Source organism: Hyaena hyaena, unplaced genomic scaffold (assembly GCF_003009895.1).
Source record: "Hyaena hyaena isolate Hyena2069 unplaced genomic scaffold, ASM300989v1 scaffold_45, whole genome shotgun sequence".
Taxonomy (NCBI): Eukaryota; Metazoa; Chordata; class Mammalia; order Carnivora; family Hyaenidae; genus Hyaena; species Hyaena hyaena.
In genome coordinates this window covers 119,458-146,292 of record NW_024080677.1, presented here as the reverse complement: position 1 = coordinate 146,292, position 26,835 = coordinate 119,458, and the positions used below count along the sequence as shown (strand labels likewise).

The 26,835-nt window shown below is 46.8% G+C and overlaps 1 protein-coding gene across 1 annotated transcript in view; it reads left to right on the top strand.

Annotated features, from left to right (window-relative positions):
- The first annotated feature begins 2,558 nt into the window (after positions 1 to 2,558).
- MB21D2 (Mab-21 domain containing 2) overlaps positions 2,559 to 26,835 on the top strand; it is a 118,322-nt gene continuing 94,045 nt past the window's right edge. Inside the window, exon 1 of the mRNA XM_039230389.1 lies at positions 2,559 to 3,191. Within this exon, the coding sequence (XP_039086320.1) occupies positions 2,981 to 3,191 (211 nt within the window). The 5' untranslated portion in view covers positions 2,559 to 2,980. The remainder of the gene's footprint in view (positions 3,192 to 26,835) is intronic.

The window sequence follows — 26,835 nt, the reverse complement described above, 5'->3', positions numbered from 1 at the left end:
AGTTTACACCGAGATAGTTAATGGCAGCAAAAGGCCACCTAAATGCTGACTTCCTAGACTCTGAGAAATGATATTGTTAATTAATTAATTAATTAATTAATTCAAACATACTAATTAAGGTCATAAGATGGGCCAGGAACTGTATCAAATGCAGTGTTTACAAAGCTGGAGAGAAACAGCATTTGCCCTTGAGGAGCGCATGAGTTTACTAGGGCCCAGAGATTAAAAAGCCTCCCAAGAGACCAATCTGGGAAATTATGGTTCCTGATCCTCTTTCTTATTTTGCCATTTCAACAAGAGATATTTATACCACCTTATCAGAGTTCTATAAGAGCCTATACAAGGTATTTTGTTTTCTATTCAGGACTTTCTCTAAATATATAGGCTCATTAAAGGTCAATGATTCATAGAATTCTGATCTGGCTCCTGTAAAGTAGAACAGACAATATGGAAGAACAGAGTGACCATTTATTGCCTCACTCACTCAAAACATCCAAGGCCCAGGGCTAAGGCACAATTAGAGCAATTTCTGCTAACTACCTGTTTTCTCTCTGTGAATAGAAGTGTCACAAGAAAAGGTAGAAAAGAGAGAAGAGCGACGCCTTATTTATGTTTCTGGAAATCAACAAAGACAAAGTGTCTTGACTTTTTTTTTTTTTTTTTGCCTGAATTGTTTCAAACCGTTATCATGTAGGTTGGAGGTTATTACTTGCATGGGTGAACTAGGATCTTTCCAATTCATGGAATGACTGTGCCTCAGCAGCTGTCTCACAGATGTTTACCATTGATCATGAGAGAAGCACTGACAGATGGGAGCAGATCAATTTGTGTTGGAGTTCCAATCAGTCGCATAGTGTATACCACAGCCTAATAACCCTCTCAGATGAGAAGTCAGGGCCATAGAGCAGACCTGCAAAATCCAGCATCTTTATTTGGTCATATATCTTCTTTAATACTGAATGGGTGAGAAAGCTTGTTTCCAAGAGAAGGAAACTGAAAACAAAATAAAGTAACTGGTTTTGCCTAAGTTCTTCACTCAGTCCCTGATTCAATAAACTATGAGGACCTTTGTACAGGTCTAAATGCTATTGGAAATAGGAAGATAGATAAGATGTAGTCCTTATCCTAAAGAATCTCATTGTTTGAAACTTGCATCAACCATGATAAAGCAAGGTCAAAATTCATCAGTGCCACATGAAAGTTTCTAAGAGAGTGCAAGGGAAGTTCAAAGGAGAGAGACTTTGCCACCAGGTTGAGGGGGCGGGGTTAGGGAACGCTTTCAGGAAAATGCAGGTATGGAATTGCCTTCAGTGGAACGTGGGGAAGAGAGTTAAGGAGGAGACAAATTCCAGGGAAATGTCAGTGGCCAGATCCCGTGTTTTGTAAATATCACTGTGGCAACAATATGGAGAACAGGTTCGAGAAGGAAAAGAATTAAGTTTATAATAACGGTAGTAGCAGCTAACATTTAATTAATTACCTATTATGTCAGGCATTGTACTAAGCGTTTGGCCAACTTTATCTCATGTAATCATTAAAAGGACTTCTGAGATAGGCATTACCACCTCCGTTTTATAAGGAAAGGTATGACAGAACTTGCACTAACAAACAGCTTGTATTATCGGCAGTGAACAGTCATAAGAAAATGAAAAGGGCCCTCTCTGAGTCAGGAACTGCGAAATAGAGGAGAAGGATTTTAGAGAATTAGGAAGACAACCTGTTTCTAAGAACCAACAGACCCTTTGAAGTGAGTCAAAAACCTCATAAGCACTGAAAAAAAATCTGTGAGATCCTATTCTGCCTAAAGGACCATGACTTACAGGGAACTTGCCTTGTCAAGTAAGTTATAACTCCATCGCAAGAACTCCTTTGTCTTATCACTGTCCACCCAGATTCTGGCACTCTGCCGGGCAAATGGCGGGTGCTCACATGGTGTAAGTTCAATGAGAGAATTCTCACCTCCTCATTCAACGTTCATTGCAACCTGGGGTAATTCATTCTGTGCCCCCTTTCCCCCACCCACACCAACCCTTTAGTTTTTCTATCTTCATATTACAGCAGACTGTGCCTCATTAATTCATTAGATGTTAAGTTGAATAAGGTGTTATCCTGGAAAATTAATTACTTAGGGCAAAGATAGGGATACTGTAGTGGCTAACGGGAGAGTCTATACGGCAGGTGCTGGGCGCTTTTTGGATACTTTTAATTCTATCATGTTTCGCAGTTTTTGCAGAAAAGGGCAGAAGATTGGTTTCTTATTTATTCCTTAAGGCAGGTTCCTTCACCATCTAAAGGCACTGGGGATTTTGAGATGGAAATGCTCCCTACGAGATGTCCTCATTCAGAACACCGCCCTTAAAATCAGACAGAGGAAGACTCCCCCCCTCCTTGAATGAGCTTGGCAAGCCCTGCCCCCAAAGGGGGTGGACGTAGAGAAAGAACGCGTCCACAACTCTCACGTCTGCCTGAGTGCAGACGGGCAAGTGGCATAGGCGCGCAGACCTCTGTCATTTATTTATTTTTCTTTCCACTGGGTGCACTGTCCCTTTAAATGGGGACGCTGCTGCTGGCTCCGTAACACCGGAGCCGGCAGCTTGTTGATTTCGGAGCTGGTGAATTTCACATTGTTTCCACTTCACTTTCCTCGCTCGGGGCGGGGGGGAGGCTCGGGTTGGCCGAACGACCACAGTCGCCGCTGCCAGCGAGGGCCCGAGTCGGGCAGGGACCTGCAGCCTCGGGGCCGCGCGGGGCCGCAGGGCAGGGTGCTGGGGCCACACACGCACCCTCGCTGCAGTCAGCTGCCGCCGAAGCCCGGACGCCCGGAGCGCACGGAGCCGGGACCGCCCGCCTAGACGCCCGCCCGCCCACGGGCCGGGGCCGCAGCCAGGGAGGCGGCGAGGGGAGGAGGCCCGGGGGGGCGGGGTGGGGGGCGGGGGTGGGTGCAGCCGCCGCCGCGGAGCTGCTGCTCGGCGCGTTTTGCATGAAGATGGCGGCTCCCACCGCCAGCAAGGCAGCCTCCCTGGGCTGTAACAACAAGCCCACGTTCCCGGAGCTGGATTTCAGGTCGGGAGCTCGGGTGGAGGAATTGAACAAACTCATCCAAGAATTCACGAAGCACGACCAGCGGGAATATGACGACCAGAGAGCGCTGGAGATTCACACGGCCAAGGATTTCATCTTTTCCATGCTGGGTAAGCAGGGAAAAGGGGGAGGTGTGTGTGTGCGTGTGCGTGTGTGTGTGCGCGTGTGTGCGATGGGAAGAGGGGTAGAGAACCCCTTCCCCCTTCTCGCGCGCTCTCTCCTTCTGGGTCCCCTTCCCTGAGCCGGGTGCCTGGGGTAGAACCATCCCGGTTCCGCTCCTGCCTTCTCTCTCCGCCGCAAGCCCAGCTGCCTTCCTTAGTCTACTTTGCGCCGGGTTCCCTTCCAACCCCGTTCGCTGGCTCTTTTGTTAATTCTCACCGGCCGGAGGCTTGTAGGCAGGTGAAGTGTTGGTGGTGAAACCTCTCGCTGTTGGGGCGGAGGGGAGCCCCCTGGAAACCGCGCGGTCCAGGGGAGACCCGGAGGCGCCTGTCCAGGAAGGGGTTTGGCTGCGGAGGTTCGGACCCGCGCCTTCCGAACGCCGCGTCTCGGGTCCGGTCCGGAGCCTGGCGCGCGGAGACCGCCCGGGGCCCCGGCTGCGCGCCCGAGCGACCCGGAGCTGCTCCGGCCCCGCGGCGCGGCGCTGTCACGCCAGCCCCCGGCGCCCAAACTTGCTGGGTGTTCCCTAGGAGCCCGCTCGCGGACGCCGGGCGCCCGGAGTTCCTGCAACTTTGATTTGCAAATCGACTTCCCCTTGAAGCGCTCGGAGGCATTTCCTGTGCTGCTCGGGAGCCCTCGCCCAGCTCGGAATCCCTCGTTCCCGGCTCGAAGACGGCAAGGCTCTGAGCACGGACCCCAAGAAGCGCCAGCCCCCTCCTCTTTGTGTTAATTTCCGTGCGCCGGCCCAGACAGGCGCCCTTAGTTTCGAATCCTGGAGACCTGGGGGCGGGGGGTGGGGGGCGGGGGGGGGCGGTAGAATCACGCCGCCACTCCCACCCTCAAGCCGGGCACCTAACAGGTCCTTCAGCAGATTGCCGGATGGCGGGTAACGGACAGTAACGAAGCGGACCTGGAGAGCAGATCCCTGCCCAAGTGCCCTGTCGTTCCAGTTATTGATGCTGTGGTGCAGAGCAGGGGTGTCCGCTGTTGGGAGCTGCCCTCCCGCGTGGCGTGCGGCCCACCAGGGCACCCTTGGGGGCGCGCGGAACTGAGACTCGAGCGTGGCGCTGCCCTAACGGGGGCTCTGTGCCCTCCACAGGTCCTCAGCCAGTTTTCCAGGCCGTGGAAAATTTTACTGAAAAATGGCCTTGACCCCCGAGGAAAACAGGGCTTTTTGCCTTCCTGCTACCATTTACTTGGATGTCAGCTGCCTGGCCGTCGTTGCTGGTCCCATCATGGGGTACCTTCTTCCCTCTTTTTCTTCCTCCCAGAAGCCCAAGTCCACATGGGGGGGGTAATAAACATTGAACGTGTGGGGGCGGGTAATAGTAATGTTTTGGGAAGTTGGAGAAAGTCTGTGGAAACTTGGGGCTGGATTTTTACCTTTTGCTTCACGCTGCCCAAGCGGATCCTAAATTGTGTATGAGGTTGAAAAACTCCCTAAGGAGACGCTCGACCATTCAACTGTTTAGGTGAATTAAATGTATTTCTTTTCTTTTCTGTTTTTTTTTTTTTTTTTTTCATTTTTTTCAGTAACTCCCTAACCTGGTGGGAGTGAGCTTCCAGATCTGAAAACAAGTACAGTGATTGTCAGGAGGGTGGGGATACACAGAGAAGGCTCAGGGCGGTGATTTCGGTTGCTTAAACCACGGCCTTTTCTCTTCGCCGTAAATAATGGAAGTCTGCGATTGTGTTCTTACAGCCCCCGCATCAGTTCCGTGTCTCCTGCTCTAGGTTGTTTTCTTGAGAAAGGTGCTTGGGTCACCATCACTCAGGATAGTCAAGGAACAGAAAATGGGTGGGGATGGGGAGGGGTAAGTTTAAATACCCAGCTCATTTAGAGCTTCTCTGCTAACCCATGGCTGAGACACTGACTTAGCAAAGCCTTCACCCAGATATGAAGGGTAAATTATTCTGGGGTGCTTAGTATATATGTGTTTAATGTCACCAGAGGCATTGTGTTGACAGGTAAGCTAAATTCCCTTCTATTCCTTTTTATCCAGTTGACCTTGCAGGAGGAGGCTTTCTTGCCCCCCTGAGGATTTGCTATTTCCACCTGCAGGAGAGGAAATTCAGGAGAGTGTCATTTAAGCTTTTTGCCCCTCTGGACACTAGAAGGCGGATGGCAAAATGAACTTGCCTGTGTGTGGTGCTGCATTCATTTGTGAGTTCCTTGCTTTCCTTTAATGAGGTGCCGGCTGCTCTCAGACAAGTGAGGGTTTGGCGACAGCCAGGGTCCCCATGTGGATTTACTTTTTCTAAAGCGGATTTTCGCTTGGCTTAAAACACAAAATGTCTTTCTGTGCACTTTGTTTCACTTGCCACAGCCTTGAGTCTTTCATGAATATGCAAATGAGCTGTCTTAATGACCCTCAGCTTGTTAAGGTGTCACTGGGGTGGCACCAGGCCCTTATTTCTGGGAGGGTTTTTTTGGGGGGGAAAGGGGGTGACTCCTCTGGGCTTTGTTCTGCCTCTGTCTGAACTGGCCATACCTGTGGATTGTCAGCAGTTTAAAAACAGTATCCCCTCACGCAGGATGAAACAGTAGAGGAATTTGGTGCCAACCCCTTTAATGGAGCTGTGGATAACATTACCTCTGGTTTTAGGCAGCTGGGAGGGAGCAGCCACTCTCTGTCTATAAGATTGTTAGTCTGGACCATAGCCCCCTTCTCAGGCCCTTTTTGTTCTGTCTAGTTTGGAGGCAACTTTATGCAGAAGAGTATAGTGGTGGTAGGCAGTTGTCATAATCAGTGACCTGTCAGCGCCAAGAAAGTCCATTGTCCCATTAAAGCAGGGCTCTTAATAGGCCCTGGGGTTGGTCTGAGGCAGTTGGTGGTCATTGTGGTCTCTGTGATCTGTCTTGACATTCTGCGTTTGTACAGAGATTCTGATTCCTTTGAGGCAGATGTTGGCTGGGTTCATCTAGACTCACTCTTTATTTCTCTACACCTTGGTCTTTTAGGAGAATGATTGCTGTTATTATCTAGTTAATATTTGAGAGCCCAGATTGTGTGAGAGGCTGGCGGTGCATAATAAACACCATTTATCAAAATTCAGGGAAATTGCCAGAGTTCATTAATGTTTTAATAATATTTGGTATTTGCATAATGTCTCTGCCAGCTCTTTTGTTATCTTCATTCCCTGGCGAGGTCGGATGGAGACTGGTTGTGTCCCCATTGAACAGATGCAGAACAGGGCGTATGCAGGAACTATAGAAGTCAGGAAGGAGCCGAGCGGTCACTTACCCTACAGTCCATATGGCGGATACAATGGCATAGTTACTAGAATAGCTCTCTGATTGCCTTCTCAGTGCCAGGAACTTCACATAGTCCTAGGAGTAGGTATTGCTTTCCCATTACGCAGATGAGGATATTGAAATTTCCTGGGGTTAAGACTCATCCAGGCTCTCACGGCTAATACGTGGTACGGACGATGCTCAAACTCACAGTAGCCTGCCTCTAATAAGACATGTTCCTCTTCTCCTACTTGAGAAACTATTAAGAATAAACACATTAAGTGCAGAGTACAGGCTTCGTTAAAAAAAATTACTACCTCTTCTTTTAGGATTTTGTTTCTGATTTCAGCTATGGAGTTAGGGTGAGCCAAACAGCATCGGAGCTGATTTCTGGAACAGTCTGAGTTCAGGTATTTGATTCCATAATAAAGTCACTTGTTTGAATTTCTGGTTGACAAAATAATGGCCGTTAATAATAAAACGTTAAAATCTGTAGTTCTGGTCCCCGTTTTAACCTGCCTCTCTGATAGCGGGGTGGTTGGTCTTAGATTTTTCATCTATTAAACATGGATAACAGTAATGTATCATTTCTGAATTGCGTGTGAGTGTGAAGTCATTTTGTAAACTGAAAACGAATGTATACTTTCCTTATTATACATTTTATTATTTATTTAAATAAATGGGCATTATTCAGAAATCTAGTGAACTTGACCTGATATTATTTCTGCAGGTTGGTGTCAGAAAGAACTAGGGAGTAGAATCAGAGGCAGCCTAGGAGAATATAGGTTCTGGCTATAGAAGGCATGATTAATTCTAACGCGCCCTGCCATTTTTCAAGTTCATACCATGCTCTGGCCATTGTGCTAACTATTTTGCATGAATCCATTAATTTGTGTAATTTTCTTCCAAAAACTTTGTGAGGGTAAATATTATCATGCTTGTGCCTTTAACAAATACTTAACTGGTTGTTGAACTGCTTGCCAAACAGGATGCGGGGTCCTGAGGGTAGTGTAGTGAGCAGAGACTTTGAGAAATTCATATGGGCCCTTGCAGACCCCCTTCCTCTTCTCCTTTGCCCACCACCTCGAGGAAAGTAGTTTGCTGGCTCTTGTCTCCTTTTAGGTCCGTAAATACGTTGTAGCCGCCTGAGAATCCTACAGCATAGTGCTTCCGAGTTGCTGCCGGATCTAGCGTAGGTTTAAGCACTTTCCGCGTCTTCAGAGTAGCCCTTTTTGAAGCCCCATCTTTCCAGTGTTTGAATGTCATTTTTCTCCTAATGAATCTATCCAGCAGTATTTGCTGAGGGAATTTATTCTGCCATTGCTTGGTGGGCCTCCAAGTCTCGGTAAGTCCCTTGCACTTGTAGTCACTAACGTGCTATATCCGTGTGATGGTCGGGATCATATCTGAAGTCTGCTCTGGTGCTGGAAGTGTTATGCATCTAGAGCAGGGAGATCACCATTTATTTTGGCCGCTCGTTGGGGTTGGTTTCAGTTCTCCCTCTATGGTTCTGGGCACTGTTGACCTTCATCCTTGACAGAGGAGCCCTAGGACTGTTGATCATTTCTGTTTCCTCCCATGATGCCTTGTTCTGCTGGCCATTGGATTAATGCATTGCTCATGATTAGACTGGACCCCTTATGTTTACACAGAAATATTGGATTCTCTCTTGTTAAACCGAGACCTTGTCATTGAATATTAGATCTTTAGAGTCTCCCGCAGCTTTTTTTTTTTTTTTTTTTTAAACAATTTGGAATCTTTGGTCCCCTTTCAGACCTATTGAATCAGAATCCCTGGAGATCCCTAAACTGTCTGATCAGCACTCTGACATCCTGTCCTGTGTTAGGCCTGATGCCACTCATTTCCCATCCACCAGAGCTGCCCCTATGCACAGTGAACATGATCCCACTTGACTGTGGAGGCTAGACCCAGGCTGCTGAGCCTAATGAGTGGACATCGCCTCCTGGTTCTTGGAGATGGAGTCTTTCCACTTGGGACAGAGGCAGGGAGGCCTGGAGATAGAGACGATTAGGGTGTTCACTCTGCATGAGATGTTGTAATAGGGCTTCCCATCATTGTATCATTGAATCTCCACCATAACCCTTTTTAAACTTTTTTTTTCATGTTTTATTTATTTCTGAGAGAGAGAGAGAGAGACAGCATGAGCAGGGGAGGGGCAGAGAAGGGGAGACACAGAATCCGAAATAGGCTCCAGGCTCTGAGCTGTCAGCACAGAGTCCGATGCGGGGCTCAAACCCATGAACCGTGAGATCATGACCTGAGCTGAAGTCGGACCCTTTACCGACAGAGCCACCCAGGCGCCCCTCCACCATAACCCTTTGACGTCAAGAACTACAGGGGAAAATTTGGGAACTTCCCAAGTTTATCAAGAAGGAAGTGGTGGAGTTGGGACTTCACTGGGGTCGGGCTGCTGCAAAACCCTTGCTTTTGACAAAGACACTACTCGATGGTCAGAAGTGGGAGGAGAGCTGGGTGCTGGCTCCGACTCTTCCAGTGATTTGCTGTGTGACTTTGGGTAAGTCACTTAGATTCTGAGCCTCTGTTTCTGAATATGTAAACTGGGGCTAATAATTATAGCTATCTCCTGTGTTCAGGTGCCTTCAGTTCTAGATCTGAAAACTTTTGTGCAGGACATTTCTGAATCTGGTACCGGCTCTGTTTCGTACTGTGTAGTGTGTGAGTTTCCCTGAATAAGTCTCCTAACCTTTCTGGAACCTCTTTTTACTCCTTTCCCAATTATATAATATACAAGGAATAAACTAAAATCATCCCCAATTCAAATCACTATTAATATTTTGACATGCATTTTTCTCCTTAGACATCTATGTTTCTACACATGCTTATACCCACACATGCTTACATGCACTTCGTTTTGTATCCTATGGATACATGATTTCTCCTGGTAAATTTATCCATATTCTGTCATCTACCACACTTTAAAAAAAATGTTTGCTTTCTTTTTATTTTGACAGAGAGCAAGCAGGAGAGGGGCAGAGAGAGAGAGAAGGAATCCCAAGCACGCTTTGTGCCATCAGTGCAAAGTCCGATGCAGGGCTTGAACTCACGAACATGAGATCATGACCTGAGCCAAAGTCAAGAGTCTGTGCTTAACCGACTGAGCCACCCAGGTGCCCCGACCACACTTTAGAAAATGAAGTTTACTGTAAGCCTAAAACAGCTCTTAAAACAATAAAGCTAAGTATACCTTGAAAAGTAAATCTAAATAAAAAACTGAGTAGGCATAAAAATAAATAAATAAATAAATAGAGCCTTCAAAAAGAAAATGAAGTTCTAAACTAAAACCTGTGGACAAATGTACTCCTAGTTTCTTTCATTCATCTTTCATTCCAGAAAGAGATACTGTTCGAGACCTTTAAGCACATTTTGTGATTCAATAATTGGGGACGTTGAACCTTTAACTTTGACGATTTGTGAGGATTTTACCTGCCTTTCACTGCCATCTCCTATCTGTGTGTTTGCATGTTCGGTGTGATCACAGAATACTACTCGTGTTTCTCACTTCCTTCCTTTGCTTTGACTGTTTTCTCTATGAGTATTTCTTAATCTAGGTCCATGGAAGTCATAACAGAATCTTTGAACTTGAATGGAAAAAATTACATCTTTATTTTCATTCATCTCTAACTGATACATAGCATTTTCTTCCATTATGAAAGTAGGTAATAGATCATAGTAGTATAAGCAGTACCTATGTTTTTTCCTTTTCTTGTCAATAGAAATCAGATATGTTCATTTCACATTATAATTGTTGCAGATATCTCAAAAAATTTTTTATCGCTGCTTTGAAATTATGGTGTTTCTTAGACTTGCTGCAAGGTTTTATTTAATGCATTAGTAAAGAGTCACATGTACTCTATCACAGATTTACTTTTTAAATGTAGATCTGTGCTTTAATATTGATTTTCTATAGGGGTACTGGGGTGGCTCAGTCGGTTGAGCATCCAGCTCTTGATTTGGGCTTGAGTCATGATCTTGATGACCTCAGGGTCGTGATATTGAGTTCCAGTGTCGAGCTCTACACTGCGCATGGAGCCTGCTTGGGATTCTCCTCCCTCTACCCTCCAGTGTGTGTGTGCTCTCTCTCACCCTCCCTCCCTTTCCCTCTGCCCCTCTGCCCTGCTCTGTTCTCTCTCTCCCTCTGCCCCTCATCCCCACTCGTGCTTTCTCTCTCTCTCAAAAAAGATGTGTATATACACACATATATTGATTTTCTTTAAAGCCCTATGTAATTTTATCATTTTCATGCAAGTATACTATTTTTTACAGGGGTCCATAGGCTTCACCAGATCGTCAAGATAATCTATGTCACAGAGACAGTTGAAAGTCTCAGCTTCCGGGGCACCTGGGTGGCTCAATCGGTTAAGCGTCCGACTTCGGCTCAGGTCATGATCTCCCAATTTGTGGGCTCGAGCCCCACGTCGGGCTCTGTGCTGACAGCCAGCTCAGAGCCTGGAGACTGTTTCAGATTCTGTCTCCCTCTCTCTCTGACCCTCCCCTGCTCACGTTGTCTCTCTCAGGAATAAATAAAAAACATTAAAAAAAGTCTCAGCTTCGTTTTTTTTTTTTTTTTTAGGTTTATTTTGAGAGAGAGAGAGAGAGAGAGCCTGCATGCAAATGGGGGAGGGGCAAGAAGAGGGACACGGAGAGAGTGAGAGAATCATGAGAGAGAATCGCAAGCAGGCTCTATGCTCTTAGTGCAGAGCCTGACATGGGGCTCCATCTCAAGAACCTTGAGATCAGGACCTGAGCCAAAATCAAGAGTCCGACACTTAACTGACTGAGCGTCCCAGGTGCCCTGAGAGTCTCAGCTTCTAAGCAATGACACCTTACCTTTGCTCCATTTACCTCTTCTAGCTCCAGCTCCAATGCCCCTTACTCATGAAGCTTTCCTAAAACTCTCCAAGGAGAAAACAATTTACCTTGCCTCCGTGTTCTAACACTTGGTCCCCTTTTATAGCCCTCAGCACGTTCTACCCCACGCTAGGTTAAAGAATCCAAGACTTATTTATCTTTGGAGCACTCAGTAGGGTCAGGTAAACAGTAGGCGCTCGCAGAGTGTTAAGTGATTGGATTTCTGTATGAAGCTTCTTATTTCAGCCTCAGTATAAGGAGGGAGCGCTTTCGGAGACTGTCTCTAAGAATTTTCCCTTCTGTAAAGCCATGCTCAGTCATCTTTTCTGGAGTCAAGAAAATCTCAATCTTGTCTTTTGATTTAGTAGGAGAGATTTTTTCTAGAATCCAAGAAGGGTATCCTTAAGACAGATTGCAGGGCAATTTAAGAAATGTCCCAACTGATTGCTGTAGCTTATTGAACAAAAGCAGCCAACAGAGAGTTGTGGGAATGTCCATTTTCCTGTAGACGCTGACTGCACCTCCATGGCCATCTAGGGTAGTGGTCGAACTCCTGCATGCCTGCCTTTGGGGCTTTACAAATTGCAGAGAGGGCACAAGTCTTCCTTCCCAGGAAGGTGCTGCCTCTGCTTAGCAGTCAACCTCCAATGCCTACTCTGGAATCCAGATTCTAGCAATTCTTTATGATAAACGACCATTATTTGCCATCCATAATAAGTTACCATTGTGCAGTGCTTTATAGATTATAGTACATACCCATATTTGACATGGTATACTATCATTCTCTGAACAGTCCTTTGAGAAAGCGTGTGTAGCAAGTATGAGCCCTCATTTACGGGTTGGGGTCTGGAGACTCTGGAAGGTGTTGTGACTTAGTTGTAGAGCAGGACTCAGCCCAGATCTCAAGCGTCTTTTGTTACAGCACACGGTCTGCAAAGAACGCGTGGACGTTTCTACCTTTAGACATCTGTGCGCTGCTGGCGTGAGTCTGTATTCCCAGACAAGGGCAAGGGTAGCAGTTTTCATTCTTCTCTGGGCTTTTCTGCTCTCCCCTTGGGCCAAGGATATATAGCGAGAGAGGCTTGCTGAGATCCGAACGGGTAAGTACGTGCCCCATAGGCGTGCATTCCCCAGGTCTGACTGTTAGGCCCGGCCCAACTGGTTCCTAGGGTCTGTGACAGTGTTCACAAGGGACCTGACTGAATACTTACCAGTTGAGTGATCTGTTTAAGGACATTCGTAATTATGCTGTTATGTGAGGCTCTGTCTCTAGGAAATAGCTATGTTTGTTTGCATTATTTATCCACTGAGGTGTCTTTTCATAAATGCCCTCTGCGCAAGATAAAGAGACAGATAACTAGGTACAGAGTCGCTATGAACAAAGCGAACACGGGGAGCTGTTGTTCAATTAGTCTTTTTTTTTTTTTTAATATTTTTTCCTGAACACAAGGAGACATGATTACTGTTGGGGAGTTAAGTCAGTAATAGCAGGTGGTGTAAGTTTTGTTGAGATTTTTGTTTCTCCTAACTAGTGTTTGAATATCTATAGTGAGTATTGAATGGTGGAAACATCCATTGATAAATTCATTCAACGGATGCGGGAGTGCTGACCATGTACTAGTGTTAATTAGTGTAGTGCTGTTTCTATGTAAGTGCACAGAGTGGTAAGAGAAGCGAGGTCACTGCCTCCGAGGGACGAATGTTCTCTGGGGAATTCAACAAGATTTAAGCATGCAAACAAATAGGGATGTGCGCTATTCGAAGAGGCACAGGATGGTAAGACTGAGGGTAGGATGGAATGAAGAGTCGTAGAGAAGACCTTTGTGAAACAGACAAAGGTCTGTTTGGAAAGATAAGAAGAAATGGAAAGATAAGAAGGAGCCGACCATCCAAAGGAAGACGCTTTGAAGGAGTATTCTAGGTAAACAGAACAGCCCGCGCAGAGACCTTAGGTGGCGGTAAATTTGAAAGCAGTTTTCAAAGCTGCTTAAATTATAGCAAGTCTGATTTGGCCTCTGCAAGGAGGAATGAATGGTATCCCTTAGGTCTGAGGTGGAAGGAATGGGCTTCCCGCCTTGGAATGTAGGGAACTTCCTGCAAGTAGAGAGGTTTTTTCCTGGCGGACAGCCCTTTGGCTAGGCACTTGCTCAGGGTATTCAGGGATTAGGGGGAGGGGGTAGACAGTGTCTACAGGTAGACAGGTTGGCTACAGGTTCTCAAAAGGCCCTTTGTAGTCTTGCGGTTCTCTGATTTCACCTCCGATAGCCCTGGGCTAGAAACAGAGAGTCCTATATGAGTTGATTTATGGGTCCAACTTCAGGGCTAATAATAAGCCCTTCTTGATATCTAGTCCTCCACCGTTTACAAAATACTTGCATATGCACAATCTCATTTTGACTGCTCACAGCAGCCCTCAGAGGTAGGTGTTTTTTGGTGGTTATTTTAACTTAGGAAGAAACCCGTGGTCGAGAGAAGTGACCCACAGCCATCAAATGGTTCAGGTGGGACCGAAGGACCCAGCACCTCGGCAGCTCACTCCCAGATTCTTTGTATTATGCTACTTCTGAAAACCTTTTCCCCTGCCCCCACCCCATTGTGTCTCAGGATGTGGAGGGGGCTAGGGTTTCTGCCCCAGGGAGGCCCTGGAGGGCCCGGAGGAGGAACCCAGCCAACCGACTGGGAGGCTGCACGTGCCTGTTACCGGTATTCAGCTTGTAAGCACTTTCTAGGCTGCTTCAAGATCACCCTGTTAGCAGCCACAGCTGTTCTTCATAGCAGCTGCTTGTGCGGATTGGGTCGTGATTAATAAAGGAAACTCAACAGTTTGTTCTTTCAACTGCGCCCTTGGTGTGCACAGCCTGCTCGCAGACAGGCTCTGTTTCAGATTCGGAACAATGCAGTCCTAATGGTGCCCGGTGCCCGAGGGACCCCTAACCCTGCCGTGAGAAGGGGTGGTCCCTCCAGATCAGGGCCGCTGGGACTTTGGACCAGCTGGTCCTTGGTGTCTGAATCAGGGATGCTAGAGAGCAGTGATGCACCGGCATATGGATCGCGCTCACCTCTTATCTCAGGTGGTGGGGATGGCACTGCCGCTAAGTGCCCACCTGGCCCGTCGTTCCTGGGCTACAAGCCTCCTGTGTTGAAGCAGGTTGCCGGCCCCGCTCCCAGAGCTTTTCCTAAAGTAGGTCCGGGATCCAGCCCGCAAATCGGCATTTCTGCTAAGTTTCCAGGCGATGCACCTGCTGCTGGTCTAGAGTCCACGCTTCCAGAACCAACGCGGAGGAGCTGGGACTGGTTGGACTTTGGAATTCTTAAGACACCCGATGATGGATCTGGATTTTTGGCCGAAATCTCTCGAGTTTTAAATATGGAGACTAAAATCAAATATTAAAGGAACATCATGTGCTTTAAAACTGGAGGTCAGATAGTGCACCGTGGCTGCCAGAGTCGCACCTCTGATCTGAATACTTTCAGAGGAATGCATGTGCTGTCTGCTCTGGAAACTGAGGCCCAGGGAGGGGCAGTTGTTCATCCATGGCCTATAGCTAGCTTGGCAGCAGAATCTGGACTAGTCTACCTGCTGTGTGTGTGTGTGTGTGTATGTGTGTGTGTGTGTGTGTGTGTGTGTTGGTGTTAGTCCCATCCAGCATATTGTCTCCCAAATAAATTTTCCCTTTGAGTGTAAGCACTATATAACTTTGAAAATAATAATCACAGTGAAATAATTTTTTACCCAGTTCCAGGCACGATTCTCAACACTTTATACTTCATGTGTGTTAACTCAGTCCTAACAACAGCCCTATGAAGAAAGGTTATTCTTCCCATTCTTACTTCCTGATGAGCATTCCAAAGTACAGAGAGGTTGAATATTTGTCTAGTGTCACAGAGTTTCTGGTAGAGTCGGGATTGGAACCCCAGAAATCTAGCTTCAGGCAGAGAGCAGCAAATCATTAAGAACCTTCTTTTGTACTTCATTAAACAAACAGAAAACACTTTCCTCCTGCAAAATGGAAATCACTGATGGAATATTACAGTTTTAACTAATGATGCTAGGAAATGTAGAAATTAGCTGGCCCGAGTCCCTCCCTCCTCCGTTTTACCAAAGTGGAAATGGAGACCCAGAAAGGAGAGGGGCCTTAATCATCTTGAACACGGATTTTACTTTTGGGCAGCGTGGAGGTCAGGTAAGTGTCCAGCAGGTGACTGGTTCCTGAGAAAGGTGCTTACCCCGGAGACGGGTCACTCAGTAGCCTTTGCTCCCGAGGAAGGGTCTGCCCGGGTTTGAAGGGGAGGCGAGGCAGATGAGAGGCAGGGAGCATCCCCTTGCCCCAGAGCCACCTTGTGTTGTTTGAAGGTGTCTTAATTGCTATTAGAGGAAGGATGCTGAATAAATAACCTCCTGGGCACAGAGTATTTCTGGTCTGTCATGTTTACCTTTGTCTTTTGATTGTTCCTTGTCTCTCCCCTTCCAGTGTCTTTCCTGGGAAGTGTGTCGTTTTCTCACACCCGTGCCGTTTCCACAGCTGTGAGCCTCACGGTAAACACGTTCATCTCTGAACACCCTGTGTGTATAGTTAGGGAGGACTCTGGGCCAGCCTGTGCTTGGGAGGAGCTCTGCGGGCGAGGACGCCATCTTGGGAGCTAAAGGAGAACCGCCAGCTACTGGCCCCTCCCTGCTGCCGGGCTGGGGGCTCAGAGCCTCAGGAGGATTTAGAGAGTTGTAATAGGATTCAGAGAATTACAGACAAGTTACGCCAGTGGGGATCTTCCTGAGTTCAGTTCACCCACCCCAGCATTTTACTGGCGGGGAAATTTCACCCCATGGTGGACAATGACTTGCTCAAGGTCTGAATGGTGGTGGTTGGGAAATATATCCCAGCTGCTGGACACGGATTGTTCCAAGGACTTTATAATCATGAACCCCTTTAATCCTCACGGCAGTCTTGCAATGAGGGTCCCGTTCTGTTGCTACTCTGCTGATAAGGAACCCAGGGCAGGTTAAGTCACTTGCACAAGCTGGCCGTGGGGACCCCATTCCAACCCAGGAACCTGGCTCCTTCTCTCCTTGCACCTCTCCAGAGCACAAGTAGCCTCGCTTTCCCGGGCTCTGTGTTGATTGCTGGTATCTAAACGTGAGGTGGTGCCAAACTCTGAGGGGAGGATGGGAGGCAGAGCGTGGTGGGCAAGGTGGAGACGATGGGGATTGTGTTACCCTGCAAGCCAGTGGCTCATATGGTTCTTCCGGTTCCTGCTCCAGAGTCTTGTCCTTCCATCATTAGGCCCTTCCTTGGCAACAGTCAGGGCAAACATTCCTTTGAGGCCTGTGGTTTATATTTATTGAAAGTCGTTTGTATTACATCGCATCTTCTCCACAGTCTCTTGGTTTAGAAAGAAAGAAGGTGTGTCCCAGCTGAGTGATTGATTTAAAGCTGCATAAAGGTCAACTGGGCCCTTGATACTAAGTAAATTAGGGCAGTTTTATGAAGGCTTTTTCCTCTCTCTCTCTCTTCCAATTCCACCCCCCCCCCAGTGGGTTTTGTTCCAGATTTAGAGCACTTAATTAGGACATCGTTAATGTAGTCTATCGTTGTGGGGAGAATGGGGAGCAGAGCTCTTTTCAGGGAAAGGCAGAGGCCAAAGGTACTCTTGACAAAGTTACTTTGGAATCAAAATTTATAAATGGAATTGGATTTTATGTGACCCGAGGCATCTGCCTCTTCAGCGCTGTGACTGTTTTTGAAACGTGAATGATTATTTGTTCCAGTAAATCACCCTGCCCAGTTTCCCTGCTTTGTAAGGGCGGGGGTTTGTACACTGACTTGTCCTTAGCATTGACATCGTGCCGCAAAGGTCAGTCATGGGGATGAAACAACTTCTTGAGATTTTGGTGCTCATGATATAGGAGGTTGGAATTAGAATCCTTACAGAAGCTTCATTCTCAACCTACTTACTCTTGGTTTCCCACAGTAGACTCTCCGTGGCAATGGAAGTATCCCAGATTGGTGAACCCATCTGCACAATGTAGCAACTCATGGGAGAGGATTTTTTTTTTTTTTGAGAGAGAGAAGATGCCAGTGAGCTAGGGGAAGAGAGAGAGAGAGAGAGAGAGAGAGAGAGAGAGAGAGAGAGAGAATATCCCAGGAGGGGCAGAAGGAGAGAGAGAAAGAAAGAGAGAGGCAGAGAGAGAGAGAGAGAGAGAGAGAGAGAGAGAAATGGGGCTCATCCGATGTGGGGCTTGTGCTTACCCGATGTGGAACTTGAACTCACAAACAGTGAGATCATGACCTGAGCCAAAGTCAAATGCTTAATGACTGAGCCACCAAGACGCCCTGGGAAAGGATTTTATAAGGTTTAATTCTTGGGGAAGAGAGGACTGATGGGAAACGATTTTACTCAGTATTTTTGTCGCTCAAGACCAACCGACCCCTGCTCCTGTCTCCTGGATCCCATTCCCTCTGCAGGCTGCTTTGGCTGAGGCTCTAGGGATTATTCCTGCTTCTTTTGTCTGCAGCTACTCCTTTTTACACGTTTGTGTGTCCATTCTCTATATTTTTTTCATTGGTGATCTTGGAGGACCTCAGCAATAAGCCCTCTGCCAGGCAGTAGACATACAGTGCAGAACAAACCTTCCTGTTGTTGACGAAAGTCTTAGGAGCAGATGGACAATGAAAAGAAAATGCACATATTATGATCAAAGTCCTGAAGGAAAAACCAGAACAGAGCAGAGCATACTGCTGTGATTTGTCATGCCTTTTCCAGCTTGACGTTGTTGACCTTTCTCCCCTAAACTCTCTTCCCGTGGCTTCTATGACAACATACTCTTGCCGGTTTTCTCCAGTTTCTCAGCTTTCCACGTAAGGGACAGACTAGAATGGTTTTGTCTCACCCTTGGTGACTGCCTCTGTCTCTTCCCCCCTCACTTTCTCTGACCTGTCTCACAGTGCATTTTTTTTTTTTTTTTTTGTCTCTGCCGCCCCCAGTGTCCCAGCCTGGAACTCTTTACTGCCTCTTGGACAGCTCCCCTTGGGTGGCCCAGAGGTGCCACAGACTGAGTGTTCCAAAGTGAACTTGTGCTCCAAACCAGCTTCTCCTCGGCCGGCCACACCACTGTTGACCTAAGTGCCAAAGGCAGGTGCTTGGGAGTCATCCCGAGCTCCCCACTCTTCCCCCCATCCCAGAGCTGCAGAGGAACTGAGGCCGGCCCATCCTGCCTCCTTCTTTGAGACCTCACTTCCTTCTCTCCATTCACTTCGTCACCGCCCTAAGTCGGGGCCACCTCCGTTTCTTAGATTACTACAGTAGTCTGCTCACTGGGTTTTCTGTTTCCAATCTTGCATGTTTTTAATCCATTCTCCAAGCTGAGTCATCTTTCCAATATGCCTAAATCCCTCCGGGGTAGCCCGTCATTCTTCCCGTGAAGTTCACACTGCTCAAGTGTATTTCACAGGGCCTCGGAGACCCAACTCGCTCATGGCTCTGGCTTCGCCCCCTGCCAGTTTTACTGTTTATTTCCTGTACGCCTACTGTGAGATAGGCCCTGTGTGAGGTACCGACCTCGCGTTCTCAAAGTAAAAACCCAGACATTCTGAATGTGACTGGAAGGCCTCAGTGTCCTGTCTCTTACAGCCCTTTTCGCTTCGTCTCAAACCTCACTGACCTGGTGTCCATCCCACTGACCTTTCCTTTCTTAGGAAACATCCCATCAGCACCCACTGAGGCCCTTTGCTGGAATGTCCCCTCCCTCCCACCAGATGCCCACACAGCTCAGATCTCAGCTCGATCAAATCAGCACTTCTCAGGGAGGCCTTTCAGGCCAGCCCAGAACCGGCCAAGTTCTCTTGAACTGACCTTCTGGCTTCGCGGGCTTCTTGGTTGCACTGGTCAGTTATGAATTCGCGGTGACTCATGACCAATGTCTGACTTTTCCCACTGCCACAGAAGCTTGTCAATTGTCTCTGGTGTGTCTGTTCTTTTTTTACGTGCCTGAATTATAACTGTTCAATAAATATGTGGAAGGGGCTCCATACATATTGGTGGTGGTGTTGGCTAATCTGCCTTTGTTTTAGTAGTTAGGTGGTAGACAGTTCATGGTGAGTTTATGACGATGGCCACGTGGGTGGGGAGTTCTGAGTACATGCCTTGACATGGTGAGGGCGTGTGTCTTCCTTCCCCTGGTTTCCCACCTCTCTGCAGCATGTAGCCTTGAGATTATAAACATGTGGACTTTAGAGATTATGTAGTCCAGTCATTTCCAACCTGTTCTAGACATAAGGGTCTTTTTTTTTTTAAATTCTGTGAAGTAAATGATAAAGGTTTAAATGAGAGTGGTTATATTTTTGCTGTCAGTTCATTGGGGGAAAAATGAATAGTTATGGAAAGCTACAATGGATTTAGTTAACTATGAAAATTGCATTGAATTTTTTTCATAATAGCATCTACATGTATTTGAAAAACAGTGGTGTGTATGCATTAAAGTGTGCTTCGTGGGCCTATGGATTTATAGTACCAATAATTCCATGCTTCTGTGATCTCTCAGGAACTAGCCATTTACATTGGTTCTTTAATTTATATTTGCATGAGATTTAGAACTGGTTTCCTGGGAGCTTATTTTTCTCTGTATATATGTTTAATTTGACCAGCATGGTGTTTTTTAAAATTTAGAGCAAACGTCTAAAAGCTGGGAGAGTTTTCACAAAAAATTAGAGAGACTGGGCCCTATGTTCCACATGGCCTTATGCACCTGCTACTGACCAGTAAGCGACTCCTTGAGAAGTGCCGTACTTTCTTCTGTTTGTCACGGTGCTCACCTTTTTCTATGGCTGTAGAGCAAGTTGCTCGTAAAATGCGACCTAGAAACCTGGTGATCTCACCTCCTAAGGGAAGGAGGCCTCCTGTCTATGTCTGATGAGGCTGGTGAATAGGAAGGGCCCTGGGCCAGGAGTCGAGAAGCCTGGATCCGTGTCCCCTTGCTATTATGGACTAGCTTGCTGGCCTTGAAGGAGATATGCAGTCTGAGCCTCAGTATTGTCATCCGTTACCAATTGAATAAACGCGTCCCGGACCTCACAGTGTTGTTTGGTCTGATAGTAGGAGCCTGTTTGTTGTTCACTCCCCATGTTCTGTTTCTTTGTCTGTGCCTCTCATGGAGGGATTTATCATCTGTTATCACACCTTGCTGTTCATTTCAGTAATACGAGAAGGAAATCTCGGGGCACCCTCTTTCTCTCCCCAACCATTTTTTACCCCTGGCCTGCCTGGAGAAGTTCTTCCACGTCCTCTGCTCCTGCGGAGGGTTGGGGGTGGGGGGTCCCACGGCCATACCCAAGCTACTGCAGTGACACCCAAGGCACGTCAAAGTTGAACTTCAAATATCAACGAATTGTAGTTGCATTATTTCCTACTGAGATACTCAGTAACCGGCCAGCGGTGGTGCTGCTAACATCTCTGAAATGCCACCTGGGTACCAGGCTAGCGTGGAGGATTTAGTTTTCAGTGACACTGGCCTCATAGGCAACATTTGTGGTTATGCGTTAAATTTCACTCTTTGTAAGGAACAATACCAGTGCTTTTGTCCTTCTGGATCTGCGAGGGACAGTAGGCATCAATGCCACAGAAAAGGAAATAAACAGGAGTGTCAGTCTCTGGGATTACACGAAGCAAAGCAGTGTCGTGGAAGGAAAGAATGTTGTTTTGGGCGTCGGGCAAACCCGAGTCTGTTATGAGATAGCTGTGTGACCTTGGGCAAACTTTCTGAGCCTGTTTCTTTGTTAATAAAACAGGAATCAAAGAGAATGTCTCCTCTTTTAATTTGACGCAGGCCCACCTCAGAGCTGCAGGTGCGGGTCTAGTCTACTGTGATAAAGTGAGTAGTGTAATAAAGCGAGTTAAAGGAAATTTTTGGTTTTCCCAATGCATAGAAAATCATGTTTACACTATACTGCAGGCGAAGTGTGCAATTATGCAGTATGTCAAAAAAAAAAAACAAACAAAACAAACAAAAAACAATGCACATACCTTGGCTTGAAAATACCTCATTGCTAAAAAATGCTAACCATCATCCGAGCTTTCAGCGAGTGGAAGTGACTGGTCACACGTCACCATAACAAATATAGTAAGAAGGAAAAGGTTTGAAATACTGCAAGAATTACCAAAATGTGACACAGAGATGCCAAGTGAACAGATACTGCTGGAAACATGGCGCCCAGTGACTTGCTTGGTGTAGGGTGGCTACAAACGTTCAATTTGTGGGGGGAAAGAAGAAAGAAAAAGAAAAGGCAATAAATACATGCAAGGTGCAGTAAAGGGAAGCACATGAAACAGTGTGCCTGTACATGAAATTGCCTTTCTTATCCATTTTTTTTTTGCTTTTTTTTCCTCTCCTTTAAATAAGATCTGTGGGTCAGCCTGTGAACAGAGAAGTAGCATAAAGTTGTCTGAATAAAGGTCTAGTGTTATTCTTCGTGCAAGCATTTTGGCTCAGTGTTCTCTGGAGCAGGTAGAATGGAGCTCCTAGTGATTTTTTTTAAGCTTTGTAAATAAACAAAAGTAGATTTTCAGGAAATTAAAGGAAATTTCTTCTGCCTTTAATAGTTTTGCAGGGACTGGGTGGCTCCGTCGGTTAAGCATCCGACTTCGGCTCAGGTCATGATCTCACGGTTCTTGGGTTCGAGCCCCGTGTCAGGCTCTGTGCTGACAGCTCGCTCAGAGCCTGGAGCCTGCTTCAGATTCTGTCTCCTCCTGTCTCTGCCCTTCCCCCACTCATGCTCTTTGTCTCGCTCCCTCTCAAAAAATAAACATTAAAAAAAATAGTTTTCCAGATGTTTTGAAGAGGGTATGATTGGCCCAACTGGATGCTCATTCCAGCCACCCTGTAAACCCAGCTCACAGGGCCTTTGGGAGGGGAACAGTGCCCTCCTCCCCACCCCCCATTCCACAGTGATTGGCTGCCTGGATTAAAGTAAGTGAAATAAAGTTGAGGTTTAAAATTTGATATTTCTACCAATTTTCACCCCGAAGAGAGGGAGAGGGAGAGAATTTAGGGGAGACCTGACCTGGAGATGACTGGTGTCTATGCTCAGGTACAAGAGACTGTGGCATGCACACTCAAAAGTCTATGTGAGTTTAAAATTGCACTCATACTTTTGAGAATTTAGGGTGGTGCCCTAAATTAGGAGCTTGGGCACCTGCTGGTGAAATGAAGGAGGGGGGCCCTGGATCAGACATATTAAGAAGAGACTTCTCCTCCATGTCTTTTGAGAAGTGGGAGCCATGAAGAGATGCCCTAGCAGGTACCCCATTCACCTACCCATCACACAGTCTCCAGGAGTTAGGGACTGGCTGATTTTGTGGAGAGTGAACTTGGGAGTTGATGCTGAGTTGGACACCCAGAAGGATCCTGTGGAAACTGCAAAGACCTTGGGGATGTTCCATGAGAGATCAAAGAGGAAATTTCTTAATGCATGCTTGTTTTTGTTATTAATCGTTACTTTTTGTGTTGCGATTGGGTGAGAAAAAGCTGGAAGGAAAGTCTTTCCCTGGAGGTACACTTGGGCCATTCATCAGAATGCTAGCTCCTGTGGCCCAGGTGGGAGATGGAGGGCCGGGGTGCTGGCTGGGCAGGGCAAGATGGCTCTTAAGGAATGGAGGGGTGGAGCTTCATCTCTGCTTTCAGGAATAGAAGCTTCTTCAGAAAAGAAATGTCACTGAACATTATGGGCCCCAGACAACAAGTTTGTAAGGTTCTGGCAGCTTCTAAATGTTCTTGAGTTTGTTGCTTCCATTACCCGTGTTGTCTCTCCGCTGTTACAAGAGATAGAGAACTCCGAGATGAGAGATGTACTTATCTTCAGAGGGATCCAGATAGAGGGCGGAGGAGAAGGGGAGAAGGAGGCAAGGCTCTACCGGAAAACCAGTGGGGGCCCTGAGGAAGGGGCAGCCAAGCCCGCCTCAACAAGACTAAGAATTGCCAAGGATGCTTCCCAGTTGTTTCAAGCAATGGAGGATTATCCTGTGATACCACAGGCATTTGAGACCTTGCTCTCTTGCTTACTGTGTTGTCTTTAGGAAGTCACTTCCTATCTCACTGTAAAATGAGAAAATTGGGTTGCCCGAGGCTTACAATTTTAGGATTCCGTAAGTAATTGATACCGGAAGCTTGCATCGAGTACCTGCACTTTTGAAATTCCTGGGATAGATGTGGAGATTTGCCAAGGTAGTTGGTTTGGGGGCAGTTATTTTTTGCAGGGACTGTATGGAGAGTGGTTTCTCTTCTCACTCGAAGTCATGGCTCTGCATCACCAGACTCCCAGGGAAGCCCAGGTCCTCTCCTGTGGCTCCCTAAAGGGCGACTCCTTGAACCCAGGGAAGTGTGGCCACTGTTGCTATTACTGGTCCAGAAGCTCAGGGCTGCAAGCTCAGTGGACTGTGGCTGCGCCAGGGAAAACACCAAGAAGGCACTTTACACCGAAGGTGACAGCCAAATATTTTTGTACAAATTAAAGTAGGTCACCAAATGTGGACTTCATCTTCTCTTTTTAAGATACTTGCTGCTCCTCTCAACAATAGCTAAAACATGGAAAGAGCCTAAGTGTCCATCAACGGACGAATGGATCAAGAAGATGTGGTTTATCTATACCATGGAATACTACATGGCAGTGAGAAACAATGAAATCTGGCCATGTGTAGCAACATGGATGGACCTTGAGGGTGTTATGCTGAGCGAAATAAGTCAGGCAGAGAAGGACATATATCATATGTTTGCACGTATAGGAGGATTAGGAGGAACTTAACTGAGGAACAAGGGGAAGAAGAAGGGGGGAAATGGTGGGGGAAAGGGAGAGAGGCAAACCATGAGAGACCCTAATGCTGACAAAACTGAGGGCTGGTGGGGGGGGGGGGGGGGGGAATGGGCATGGAGGAGGGCACTTGTGGGGATGAGCACTGGGTGTTATGTGGAAACTAATTTGACAATAAGCTATTTGTAAAAAAAAAAAAAAATACTTGCTGCTCATCTGTCAAGGTTCCAGATAATAGTTTCAAAGGTTCAGTGGTGTCTAATACAGTTCCCCCCCCCCGCACCCCCCACCCCCATACATAATTCTATGCTCATTGTGTAGTTCTGTTAGAAACATTAGGGTAGCTAGAGAACTACTCTCTGCTTTTCATTTGCCGTAATACTAACCCTCAGTCTGCCTGCACTGAGCATATTAATAAGTAATGACTCAAAATTAAAAAGAATTCAGCAGACTCCTAAATTCAGATTCTTCCAAGCCTTTCTTCCTCGCAGTCACACGCCACTTACTACACACAGGTGGGGAAGGTGATACATGAGGATGTGCTTTGGGTTAGGGGCTCAGAGACCCCGCTTCTAAATCTTCGTCTGGAAAGTGGGAACACGGCTATCTGAGCTCCCCCGTCACTGGTGGGCATGAGGGGCAGAGGGCCTGTTGGGTGTGAAAGCACTTTGGAAGCTGATGATGGATGGACAAACGGCCAGCAGTGGGGGGGTGTTAGCACAATCCCCGAAGTGTGGGCAGCAAGAGGCCACCACTTTGTTACGTGCTTCTGGGCGGCCTTATACGTGTGTTTCGTGGAACAGAAATTTTATACTTAACCTTTGGGCTGATGATAGTTACATGTGTTGGACACATTAGCGCGTACAAAGTACATTTACCCCTAAACTCTCCTAGGGAAGTGGCTTTGTTTTCTATATGCTACCAAGAAATTAAGGCATCGATGGGTTAAGTTGTATGCCTAAAATGAGACTAAACTGTTCGAAAACACTTGGCTAAAGTTTTGGCTTGGGTTCACAGCCTTTGGAGCTTTTCTTTCTCATTTATCACATTTGACTCTGGGAAGGCTTCCACCATCTCTGGGACAATAAGAATGGTTGGCATTTATTGAAGCTTGCCTATGCCGGCACTTGGTACAGATGGGGAGAGGGAGGCACAGAGATGTTGACTAGCTGGCCAGAGGTAACACAGTTCACGGGACTGCCCCACCTGAGCGATTTCTGTGCTACTAGGAATAAAAGCAGGACTGAAAGCATTGACTGTGACCTAGGAGCCAGGCGCTGCGTTAAGTAAAGCCCATTCAGAACCTCGTTTGGCGGTGCCCTCCCTGGGAGGGAGGCTCTGGAAAATGTTCCGCGGGGCCAGAAAACTCCTCGCATCCTTCCTGGTTTCACAGTCGTTTGCAGCATCTCCTTTTTGCTTTTCTCTTACTGATCTGGAAAAGACTCCTCTTTACGATGCTTTTCTTAGTCTAATACGACACTGCCTTTTCTATGCCTTTTCTGTGATGTTACAGGTCAGCTGCCTGCAGCCTGAATTTAGCGGGCAGACCTATCATACTGGGCCCTGGTTGTGTTAAAAACAAACACGAAATTGAGTTAGGTGACAACATCCAAAACTTCAGGTGACTAGAGAGGCGCCTGGGTGGCTCAGTCGGTTGAGGGTCCAACTTCGGCTCAGGTCATGTTCCTGCAGTCGGTAGGTTCGAGCCCCGCGTCGGGCTCTGTGCTGACAGCTCAGAGCCTGGAGCCTGCTTCAGATTCTGGGTCTCCCTCTGTCTCTGACCCTCCCCTGCTCTTGCTCTGTCTCTCTCTCTCTGTCTCTCAAAAATGAATAAACATTTTATTTATTTATTTATTTCAAATAGTTTATTGTCAAGTTGGTTTCCGTATAACACACCCAGTGCTGGCATCCCCACAAGTGCCCTCCTCCGTGCCCATCACCCCCCTCGCCCACCCTCCCCATCAGCCCTCAGCATTCAAGAGGCTCTCACGGTTTGCCTCTCTCCCCCTCCCACACCATTTTCTCCCTTCTTCTCCCTCGCGGTCTCCGTTATGTTCCTCCTAATCCTCCTATATGTGCAAACATATGGTATTTGGGATTTCTTATGAAAAAGTGTTGCAGGATGGGATTTGCTTATCCACCTACCAGCATCAAACTACTCCCTTTAGACTGGAAATGACCTTCCTTTTTTTACCCCCTATCTCCTATCTCCTTTCTCCACCTCCTGCCTGACAGACTGTGGTACCTAAGAATGTATACTTTATAGAAGATAGAAAAATAAATACATTTGGGTGTAGAGAAGAAGTTTAGGAAGGTGGATGTTGAATTGAATTAAAGTTATTGGCTTAGAAATAGTCTTAGTTTGGCAATAGAATATTTGCTGTGAGCTGACCATGTCTCCTGATTCTTTTTGGGCAGATGGGTATATTGGGCTTAATCTATTATTTAAGGAAAGAAAAGCTCTGTCCCTGTGCCTGAAGGCCTATGACTCATCAAAAGTTAAAAGATACACTCAGAGCTACTCTTGATAAAATCATTTTATTGTCCTAGTCAGCATTTGGGAATACGAACAAACAGCAGTTTCTTTAAAACAAACCATAGATTTGATGAGTTAAATGAGATAATGTATGTGAAAGCACTTTGTATATTATTGGCTATTGAGCCAGTAAGTGATTGGGG